This window comes from Beauveria bassiana, assembly GCF_000280675.1.
Source record: "Beauveria bassiana ARSEF 2860 unplaced genomic scaffold BBA_S00029, whole genome shotgun sequence".
Classification (NCBI taxonomy): domain Eukaryota; kingdom Fungi; phylum Ascomycota; class Sordariomycetes; order Hypocreales; family Cordycipitaceae; genus Beauveria; species Beauveria bassiana.
Window position 1 is genome coordinate 117,052 of NW_007930864.1, and position 12,093 is coordinate 129,144.

General features: G+C 50.5%; 1 protein-coding gene across 1 annotated transcript; it reads left to right on the forward strand.

Moving 5' to 3' along the window:
* Positions 1 to 8,532: 8,532 nt before the first annotated feature.
* BBA_07915 (uncharacterized protein) lies at positions 8,533 to 10,374 on the forward strand (the record flags this gene model as incomplete). The annotated part of the gene is made up of 1 exon (XM_008603012.1): positions 8,533 to 10,374. The coding sequence occupies one exon, from the start codon at positions 8,533 to 8,535 to the stop codon at positions 10,372 to 10,374; it is 1,842 nt and encodes a 613-aa protein (XP_008601234.1).
* Between the last annotated feature and the right edge of the window lie 1,719 nt (positions 10,375 to 12,093).

Genomic DNA, 12,093 nt, shown 5'->3' on the forward strand with positions numbered 1-12,093 from the left:
AGTCGTTGGACCCTCAGTTTTGTTCAAGCCTCGTTCTCATAGTCAGCGTCTTATTACTGATGATTCCCTTCCAGCAGCAGCTTAAAAATATATATTAGTTGCTGCCAACTGACTAGTCCAAACTACGTGCCACGGCTTCTTACCACCCACCAGACGAAAAACAGATGGGCATATCAATTCAGCTGTTCCGGTACGAGGCAAAGTCCAACAAGCAAGGCACAAGCTCAATGTCAGAAAATTGGTCAGTCATCTCAACATCCATCAAGAGCGGCTTCCGACCCATCGCAGGCTCTCGCAACCATGAATATAGCGACTTCCAGTCACATATATACTACCCACGCGCAAACAACGTGGACGGACGGAGTAATAATGGCACTCTTCCAATCCATCGTCACTAGTTAGTTAATACTGGTACTCGCTGCAAAAAAAGGCCACCAGACATGTTTCTCCGCCAACCAATCGCATCCTCGCTTTGCAAAGCCCTATCTTTCCCTGTCACGCAGAAGATATTTAGGCCCAGCGTCTGATGGAGTCAGCTGGGGCTGCCAACCAGTCACCAAGAGCCTCGTCTTATATACATGATTATATGCGCATGCGGAATGCTTCCAGATGTGTGCACATGCATATCCATTTCTGTCTTGGTATATTAAGAGTGCCTTGCAGATTTTTGCTCCAATACCACGCTTTGCACTTATTGAATTATGGACCAATGAGAAAATGGGTTCTGTTGCGACCACTTCTGCGTCCTCGGTCCATGTCCGTGTTGAATCCTCGAGTTACGAATGATGAAGATAATCAAACCATTTTTCTCGCGAGTCTTGTTCTTCTTGTTCTTCTTGTTCTTCTTCTTCTTGTCCCACCGCCACCAACCGTACCCCGCTTGTCCATGTGTGGCTCATTGTGCTACGATAGTTACTAGGTTGCAACAGGCAGCCTGCTGCAACGGCAAGGAGACAGAGCCAGGCATGCAAAGAATGACTCGATTATCATTTGAAGGCGGCCATCTCTCAATACACAGGCGACGGCACAGGCCCGACGGTACGCGATGCTTTCGCCAATCAGCGTGGCGCTCAGAATGAGAAAAAAAGAGGCTTGGCTTATACACAGGCCAAGAACGCCTGAAAGAGCAAGAAGTAGGGCCCGAGACTTGACTGGCCGGCACGGGATGTCCTGGTTAGGGCTCCAAGCCGCCTCGTGGCAAATAGCCTCATTGTGTAACAGTCTTTTTCTGCCCCTGTCTCCCATCATACTTGTCATTGCTTTCGCCTACCAGATTTCTGCAACACGCTCTTCTTCCAACGCCCTGCAAGAGACTCATCAGCAAAATTCAGCATCCTTCTTGCCTGCAAGTATGTCCCATTCTGTGCCTGGGCGGGGTCGCCCACCCGTTCCAGAGTTATGGGACAGCATGGAGCCTGCCCCAAAGCAGTTGCAACTTTACAGTACAAAATGGCGACCGTGTGGTTCTAGAAAACATTCGGCTCGCCAGCATCTTGACAACACCCCGTCGAGCCGTTGGTGCCTTGTGTGCTGCAAGGGCAGTGCCCATTAGCAGCATGGCGAAACCGTCGTGAAGCAAGGTGAACCATCCAAAAGATCAGCGTACCCTTCAATTTGCCGTGTCGTACAATCGGGTCCTACTTTCCCCTCCGAGCTGCAACCCATCTCGCAGCGTTATTTCCATTTTCTTCATCGAACTGTGCCTGTCCGCAAGACCCCATCTGGCCACTTTCCCGCCCACTTACGCTGTGCCAATAGTTACCTCATAGCGCGGAGCGTGATATAGCCCGCACTCACTCTTACAATCCTTGACACCACTCACAAAGAACAAAGGAAAAAAAGGCTCCAGAGATCTCCTCCCCAGAGAGGAAGCTGTTGAAGTTCTTGGCGTCATGCATGACGGATCCCCGACAGCGGGAAGGGGAGGATGCGTTTTCAAGGCGGCACTTTCCGCTGTAGTTCCCGCGGCCAACATGGGATGCATAAAAGGACGCACCTAGTGGTGGCCGCGACCGGGATTGAAAAACCATGCAGCATCCTCCAGCATGAATCTTAAGAGCTGGGAGTTGACTACCTGGTACTTGTGAGACAGGCTCCTTCCCCCCGTTTGGGCAGGGGCCCATCTCGCTCAATAGGTGTCTCCGCGGGTGATCGCGCAGGCGAACCCGCTGGATTAGCAGCAGCCCTTGCGTGTGGCCTGACACTACGTAACATGTGTGGTTGAACACTCTCGACTCAATGGTTGTTGAATATGCTCGAGAATTTTGTTATACGTTTATTGATTTATCAATCTCAGAGTGCATTCTCGAGCTCGGCCAAGTCTGCCGAGATGCAGACGAATGGAGTCATTATCTACCAGTAGAGCATTGTCAAATCTAGATCGCAATCAGTGTCCTTTTCTCACTATCAGACTGCAGCCATGATCCCACTTACATAGCGGTACCGGAGTCTTGCCTACCAATGGAAACGGCAACACAAGGAGCGTCACAACTTCACGAGCGACCAAACAACCTTATGCAATGGCACTACTGCACTGGGAACGGACCTTGGCTGCGCTTCACCAAAAACTAGGTTCTGGGCGAGTTTCAGCTACACCGCAAGGCAAGCGAGAACCATCGCTTTTTTTTCTGTAGACACGGGGTGGCAGGTCAACGACTCTGTCGACGTTTAGTTTTCCATCACTGCCAACTGCCAACGTTGCGCATTTGCGACTCGCATCCCTGTGAATTTTGTGACATGACGGCCTGCCCTCCTTGCACTTTGTGGCAACTTACCCCAGGAAACCCTTGCGAGCGGCCGGCTTTTCTTCCTGGTCATCGGTTCCATTGAGCGGCCTGTGCACGAGATGAAGTCAGCCCTGTATATTTGTACATGTGGTTTACAAACTATTTTGCGCACAGCCGCTAGTTAGTGACAGTTTGTTACGAACATGCAAGTTGGTGGTTGGACAACTGTTTCGCGCTGGAGGGGCGTCCCGTAATAGTACGCCAGATTGGGCTGATCGAAGTATGACAGGTTAATTATATGAGAGAATCTATCGTTACCAGGGACAGGACAGGAAAGACGGATGCAGCTCATGACTTGGCGTCTGCCGCGCCCGTCCTTCGCTCAGACATTACTCAAGCACGACGAAGACGCTGTCGGCAGTTGTCGTTGCCCACAACTATCGCAACTATAAGAGCTCATCAGCAACCCACGCCACAGCGTCAATTAGACACGCGTCTGCAATCGTTGACTTGTGAGGCTTGTGATATGTTACCATACTTCTCCATAGGCGAGGCAGCAATTTAATCTACCGTTTTTAACCGCCGGGCTTTGATCAAGCCGTCTAGCGCGAATAGAGCAAACGGCATCCCGGCGCTGTGAGTGGCCGCTTGCCGGAAGGCCTGCCGGCTGCGCATACAAACGGTAAAAAACCATACAGGCCCTGCAACCTGCATCCTGGGCTCACGGGCCCCGCCACAGAAAGGCAAACGGGCCGTCAGGTCTGTCCTCGACTGAGCCAACGAGATTTTCTTGTGCATTATTTGACGTGATGGCCAATTGTGACGAATATCAAAGTCCTCGGCCCCTCAACTTCTGTTAATCCCACACCCTTGTCAGCACATCACCCGGCACCCCAGTCCAAGTTGAAGCTGTCGTCTTGGCTATCCACGCACGGCCATGCTTGTCCCGACAGCCAGTGAGCTCCTTGACAGCAGGCTTTTGGCATCACAGCACGACGTACCGTGGCTGACGGCATCTTATCTTCATCATCTGACCTTTTCAGACAGCCAGATAAACGTCCTGATACGACCCTGTATTGCCCTTTGCGCCAGTGGATGGACGCACTTACACACCACAAACAGCCCGTTCCTGGAGTGCATGGCGCGTTGCAACCCACCAGCATCGGAGATGCACAGCTTGGCTTCTCGAAAAAGTTCTGTGTGTAAGTCATCATCTCCTACAATACCCTTTCGCCGTCGAATCATCAGCTAAATGTTTAATCGTTTAAAATATCACACGAGCAAGCAAACCAAAAAGATCGCCATGATGAGACGCGACAACACCACCAAACAGGACGGCAGATGGGCGGCATTCTTCAATATGCTATTTCCGGTCATCACTTAGCAGGTTGTCAGTCCCCTAACCTTGCGATAGTCCCCCAAGCGGTTGTATTCACAAAAACATACCCTATCCCCTCTTTCTCGTTTCGTTTAATCTCGTGTAGGAATCGCCTTCAATGTCACTGTCATCAGCCTGACAGCCGAGACAAATTTGCAGCAACCGCTTCGTCCGCCTTTTTTGGCGAGTTGCAGGGGTCTCCGTCTGGCGTCTGTGGCACATGTCGTTCGGCGCAGCGGACGTTTCGCCTCTGATCAGCCTCGGACGAGCTGCGCCGAGAAAAATATACAGGCGAATTCAAAAAAGCCACCACGCAATCACTCCGCTGTATAGCTACTGGATCGTCGTCAAACACGTTGTACAAGTGAGTGCATCCTGTCGCCAAGCAGGGCGGCCTGCCTTCTCGCTTGTTAGTCACTCAAGCTTGGCCTAAAACGCCCTCTTTTACGAATACGCCCAACACGTGAAGATAAGCCACCGAGCCCTTGGATTCCGCGAGCATGTTCTTGTGAACCTACATGGCAAGAGTTGATTCCGTTAACCCGAAGCCGTCATTATTAACTCGCCGTCAGCTCCGTCTCGGTTCGACTACGGCGTACACTTACACGACGAAGTCGTCACAACGCAGCAAGTTGGCACCACTTAGATCCCATGAGATCCTACGATCCGTTTCCACTCGTCACGAGACCCAAATGTTCCGCCTGCGCTGCAGTAATGCATTACAATGCCTTGACTGTCTGATCTGAATTGAGCTGCTTCAATGCTGGCGACACCTCCCGCATTCAACCCCACAGCGCCACACCGACAGCCACCACGCAACAAGTGCAGAGTTAGGATGACACTATGGTAGGCTGCCTGCGAAATCAAAGCCTTCTTCATACCAGCATGTCAGAAGCAAATGCGGCTTTTCCCCCCAGTTCTTTTGGCCATGGCTATTCTTTGCTGGGCCAATGTTGATGATGATCCACGACGACATAGCTCGTCCAGTGATGTCCTGGCCATGACAGTCAACTCAGCAGGGCTTCCTAACTAGACAAAATCGATGGCTTGCAGTCCTGCCGCCAATCCATGATCTGAAAATTGAGCTTTGACCACTTCGTCTCCATATCAGGCTCAATTATGAGCCCCCTCACAGTTAGCCTTTGTTCTGGAGTATAGCTTTGACGTCTCATCACTAGGGCTGCGCTCGATACTGCGCTAGAGACGCTACCCAGCCGGTGCACTTGCATTGGGGACCTCGTCTGACTTCCATCGACATTGCGGCGACCATTTTCGGAGCTCCATCACCGACACGCTTGAATGAACCTCATGTATTCTCTAGCGCAATGTTGCTGGCTTAAAGCTCTGACAGCCTGGTATGTTAGCTGTTGCATCATCTCCAGCACTCGTTTGGGAATAGCGCGGCTGCAGCATGCAAGTCTCACAGAACGGTTCCTTGCTGGACAGAGCTTGCGCTATTGCCTTGCGCTATTACCAGCTTGCATTTTGCCTTGAAGGCGCATAAAACTGCCCGCCTCCTGCAACCAGCACGCAATTACTGCGCCACAGAACAAGTCAACAGATTTCGATATTCTTCAAGCCAAGTTGCTAACCCATGAGATGGTTTAATTCTCCGGCGTCATCATCCCCAGGGCCAATTTAAGACCCCTGCGATCTAGCCTCTTTAGAGCCAGACCCAGCGGTCTACTTCCGCTCTTCAATCTTTTGCGGGACGTCGCGGGGTTCAACGGACGCCACGGGGCCTAATAGAGGCGGGATTGACACACCAGTGACACCACCCGCACCCTCCTCTTTGGACTTGTTTCCTAATTTCGATACAGGCCCGTGATATGGGGTCTAGCGCAGTGCTAGACAACGCCATGCGCACGCCACGAGCAGGCTTACGCATAGTAAAAGCAGCTGGGTTCCGTCCGCAGAAGTTCCCAGTTCCACAGCGCTCCGAACAGCTGGGTCTGGACTGTGCCCGCCGGACCGATAATCTTCTTCCAAGTCTATGCAGCTTCCCGACGTTGCTAATCGGCTTAGCGGAAAAAGTCATTGCCTTTGAGGCGGTGTCATCAGGCAACTATACGGTTGACTTGTGTTACGTGTCTAGAACGCTCGCCCACGTTTTAGGAGGCAAAATTGGATGAGATTGGCCACTTCACTGCTTCTTGAACTGTGTTGAGTAACCTCGCGACACTTTCAGAAACGGCTCTCTCTCAAACGGACCGAATAGTTCAGCGTCGACCGTACTCGGATCACAGCGTTGAAGAGTGCACTCAACCACTCGAACCTTTCTCACCCTGGAAAAGGACAAAAGGGCTTGTTCGGAAAAGAACGCCGGGACCTGCAGGCATTTGTGTTCTAGACACATGCAAGCAGGACCCGCGCGAATCCTCCAAAAAAATTAAATGGCCCTGTCTGAGACAGACAGTCGGGTCAGGTTGGTTGAGTTGGCCCGTCGCCCGCCCAGTTGTACTTTCCAAATAGTGTAAGTGGTCAGCGGGTTACGCGTAATGTTGGCGATGATCGGGCCTGTTCAAGGACCCTAGTCTGTCTAGGTGGAGAATGACATTGGAAGCAAAATTGCGACGCTCGCGGTGTCTCGCAATTGTGTTTATGACGTAAATGCAGATCACTATGACGGTCTTTCAAAGTAGATACAGGGTCGAAGATTCGACGCATGCTCAATTTCAAGATGGCTAAATACTCCCCGTTGGCGAGTAATATGGCAGTCGTTGACGGTAGCCACAGACAAAAGTCTCGCCAATGTAAAGACCTATATCAGATACAGACACCACAGATCAAAATCAGCTTGTTTTTGATATAGAATTGCAATACTATCACTCTGTCGTTGCGTGAACTGTGCGCATTGTTCGGAGCAGAAGTACAAGAAGAGATGCTCCGAAAAGGTTCCAGTGCTTGTATTAAAGATTATATATATAAATAAAATCAATTGTATATAATAAAAAGCAAAGACTTAATCTTCTCTTAATATATTAATTCTAGAGTAGGTTATCCTCGCTTAGCGACTGCATCGCTGCTAGGATATTCGCTACCTTGTCCCTGATCTCGCTACTGATGTCAGCATCTACACACTCTCGTTTCTGTGGTGAAAACCCGCCCAAGGCGACTCCTGGAGGTGTTTTGATGCGTCAGAGTTCTGATCCCGCGGGAAAAGACAGATTCGCTCACTTCCTGTGATTTCTTTGGTTGCATGCCTGACTGCGGACCTCTTTCATTGACTGTAGCAACGTCTACCCACGGCGTTGTAGTCGACTGCCCGCCATCGCCCTAGCGGCATCTTTAAGGGGAAATTGGTCAGGGCAACCTTGCAAATAACTTCTTCTCTCCACCGTCATATGTTCAGATATACATTAGTTGACTTGTCCAAAGTGTATATAGATGTAGTATCTTTAGTGCAGTAGCCTTCGAAGCAGTAGTCATATACGTGGTAGTCCTTGACGTGGCGATCTTTAGCGTTGTAGTCTTTAGCGTGGCAATCTTTTACGTAATAGTCTTCAAAGTAGTAGTCATGGACGTGGTAGTCTTTAACGTGGCACTCTTTGGCGTAGCAGTCTTTAATGTGGAAATCTCTAACGTATTAGTCTTTAAAGTAGTAGACGTAGACGTGCTAGTCTTTGATGTGGCAATCTTTGACGTTATAATGTTCGAAGTAGTAGTCGTAGACGTGATAGTCTCTAACGTGGCAGTCCTTAGTATAGTAGTCTTGGAAGCAGCAGTCGTGAACACAGTGGTTCAAGACTTGGTCGTCCTCGACGTATTAGTCTAACCTCGTATATATCCTAAATATTATAAACAGCCCTTGAGACAGACAGCTAGTGAGACAGACAGCAAGTGAGATGAACAGCAAGTGTCACCCGAAGCCCCTAGCGTACGGCAACCAATACGGATCAAAATGCAAATTCTTATTCCACCTGGACAAGTGTCTATACAGGTCATGACTGCGAAACCTGTTTACATCCCAGTGTAGTTTCGTAGCATTACAACTCAAGCCCCAGGAAGCCTCTGGGTACACATTTTCAACCTACATTGTCGTCTCTAACAGGCCTACTTGCCGGTTAATTCTCTAAGTCTTTAGCATCCTATCGTCAGTAGCTGAACCACGGTCTGCCACTCTTAACGCTGCGTCTCACCAGTTTAATTTGCCATAACCTGTCACGTAGCAGTGGATTACCTTTATCATGGGATACTTCGCTTCGGCAAACTGCTGCTCTAGAGTAACATAAGACTGACTCCGTAGTAGAAAGTGCCAATTCTGCTCTAACGTCACTTCTCTTCACTAACTATAAAGCTACTACACTGCTCTCTATACGTTTCCATTCTTTTCCTTGTAACTTATCTCTATCATTCTTTCAAGTGAACAATTATTACCAAAATCATCTATTACAATCTTCTGTGTGGAGCCAATATAACGCCTTTCTAATGGAAAATATCTCCTCCGTCTTTGACGCTTTCGTACGTCTTGTCGAATATGATAGCCGCGACGATGCGTCTGCCAGGACCACTCTGGCTGCCTCAAGTTATAGACCTTGGGTGTGTAATGCAGCCGGCTCCTGCGAACTAGCTGATGAAGCTCATCCGATGGGCTTATGCCTAGGTCGGCTCTACGACTCGGCCGTGTCCGACCTCACTGCGTTTGCGTTTGTGGATCGGGTGGCAAAGCTGCTGCCAGCTGACCCGACCAGGGCGCCAAAGGGGTTGGCTCAATTGATCGAGTCCGCAGCGCTCCGCTCCTGCTACTCCTCTGACTCGGCACACGCTGCCGAGCGCATTGACCGTACCGTTATGAATGCTCGAACTCCCAACTTCGCAGCAGCTTCTACAGCACTGATGCACGACTGTGGCAGCCAAAGTTCTGCCAACGGGCTATGCGTCAAGGACACAGCGCCGCTACGAGCCAGCCTTTGGTTGGCTGGCAAGCACGTGCCACCACAATCTACCGCGGCCTTTGATACCTCCATGTGGTCCGCCAGCTGGTACATGATGGTCAGTGGCGGCGTGCTGACTTGGGATCAATGCTTCACAGGAATGGTTGTGGTGATACCTGGATGGATGACAGAAACCATGAACTCGCCAGACACGGACTCTACCCACACGCCAAGCTTTGTCGAGGCACTCACCACAGCGTATGGGGCAATTGGTAGACAAGAAGCTACCAGTGCGATAGCCGGCATAGCGTTAATGGAGACACCTCAGGCTGCCCGGGTCAGGTTCCGGCCAACGAATAGCAAGGGTATCGCAGGCCCCTCACAGTGCCTACCAGACGATTACGCGCGCTCCCGGTGGGTGGATGGGATGATGTTATCAGCTTGCAAGTTCGTGGATGTGTGCAAGCCTGCATCTTTCGCCCCGAATGTCTGCGATGACCCCATACTGGCTTCCGCCGTAGAGCTCGGCTACTATTATGATGATGTCTGCGACTCGATCCATGACCTTCACCATGGCGAAACCCACAACTACGTCATCCTAGCCAGGGCTGCTGGAAGTAGTTATACCTTCACCCAACACGCCAAGGCTTGTATGGATATCACAGATCGTGCCTGCATTTCGGGTCTCTCGAAACCTGCCGCATGCTGGGCTCTCGCCAACTGTGTATACTTCGCTACCTGGACCCGCTACCGATGTGTCCATCGCGCGAGTCAGCTGAGACTCGCTGCTCCTGACAATGGCTGTTCGATACTGGCTTCAGTCCGGGATGCTCTCCTCACAGATCTCCCGTCGTATCACGATAATTCAGATGCCTGGCTCTCGCGTGTCTTGCACACACCATCAGTCAGGGCAGGTGTCCAGGAGCCAAATTTCGGCTCTGGGCTTGAGTCTTACTACGCAAGACTCGCCGCGCGCTTCGGCTGCAGTTCTACCAGCGAGATATCCAAAGCTATCCAAACGATGGGAGCTGACAATGTCATCGAAGGCCTGCTCATTGGACCCCGCGCGGTGCTCCGACTGGCAGAGGCGGTAGGCTTGCCCTCACTGCGGAACATCTTGGGGCGAGTTGATCGTGGCTACGGGCAGGTCCACCGGCTTTTGCAACGGTTTGCGAGTCTATTAGAACTCGTAGAGCAAGCCAAGTGCTCCGACTCCGCCGTCCTGGAGTTGGCTTATTCTGCGCCGATCATGCAGCGTGAGGCCGAAAAGCTTCGGCCGGGACTTGGCGTGGCGTTCGCAGGTATAGCGTCAGCCATGATTGAACTTCATACAGGATCGTACTACTTAGTTCTAGCAGCATACGCAGACGGTATCTTGACTTCCGCCACCGACTAAGCTAACTGACTATTATTCTGGCGGGAGGATTGTGTCACGCTTATCCTGGCACGGGCGCTGTCAAGAATGTAGCTAGTATAGTTAGACAGTTCCTCGATTAATTTATTTATAACCTTCCTATACTAACAGTATCTCATCAACCACTATCCTAGGAGTTGAGAGTTTAGTTGTGCTCACGGAGTATTACATACATATACGGCTACAGAGGTCTTGAATGTAGCTGCATGTCTTGCCACGTCTGCACGCCGGGAAGTTCCTTCCGAACAGCATGTCAAAGCGCAACACACCAATATGGCGGCCCCGAGCCAAGACAACTCTACTTTTCTGCGCAATATCATTAAATATCGCCAGATTTGGTTGCATACCATGGCAGTGCCATGATAACGGGTAGATGAAGTTTCTTGGGGGGTGGCCACGCAAATGCCGCAGGAGTCAGAAAAAAAGCTACTCAAACACGTTTCCAGAAAAAGTAAATGCGTTAACAAGAGGATCTGCATGATTGACTGCGTAAAGCAATGTAGATCATTCTAATCTACGTACCCATTTGACAGGGCAGGCTATCTCCCTTGCCCCTCAACTTGTGTAAACTATTTAACACTTGGCCCAGCGGCCGAGAGCACGGACCAAAAAGCCCCTGCAGACAAGGAGAAAAAAAAAAGACAAGCACATTTGCCAAGCCAGGGCTAATTCTTTTAAATTGGGGCGCGCGCTCCTCTCTATTCGTAGAGACTCAGTAATAACGTGGGGATTCCCTTGTACTTTTCTACACCCACACCCTTTTCTTATTCTTTCTTTCTTTTGGGGAAACATGTTTCAGTGCAAAAGAAAAATACTATTTCGAACATGGCAGCATCATCACCGTACGATTGCTAGAGCCGTTGGGGGCCAAGAACATATCCCAAACCCTTTTTCCCATTATGCAAGGGCATCTTGCACGGCGCTCCCTTGATCAGATAGTTACTCCACCACCGGCGCAAGCCACAGCCATCAAAATGTATAGCCTAGGGAGCAAGGGAGTTACATAGGAGTGCAGCAAGTTCTAATCCAGAAACGTTCCTCTTTTGCCTTTTTGCATCGCGCTGTGAGCTTCTGACGAGTACAATACCTTGTTGGTGGATATGAACCTTGAGAATTAATGGGCAGGCAGGAAGCAGAGAACTCTCGGCAACTTCGTGCCAAGAGCTCTTTGCACACTCGACGGTGGGCAATGATACCATGACCTCGCTTATTATCTCCTCGTCTGGTAGGCAGTGGTCCAAGTTCCGAATCTCGTTGCCATCAATTTCAAAGTGGCTGGATCTTTCTGGCAACTGCAAGCGGGGTCGTAGAATAATACGTCGAACTTACGAACATAATCACCGAGGGAAGAGTCACCATCTTCAAGCCAATACGTCACGTATGGATAGTTTTCCCATGATGGGCGTCCAAGTCAATAGCTGTGCATCCAAGGTCAAGGAGCTTACAGCGTGTGGCCGCCGCCCGGCGCGTTGGCATTTCGGTAGCCCCTGGAGGAAAGCAGCGCCGGGCTTGTCACCATGTTCTCACATTACGGTCACCTATCCGTACACCGGACGAATATTACTAGGGCTGGGACAGCTGCGACTTGTTCGCATCTCGGCGTGACAATGGCCAACGTTATACTCTATGCGGTACAAGTCCAAAGTGCTCCTAGTCGTCATTTGCTCTTGCGTACGACTTGACCTTTCTGTTGCAGACTCG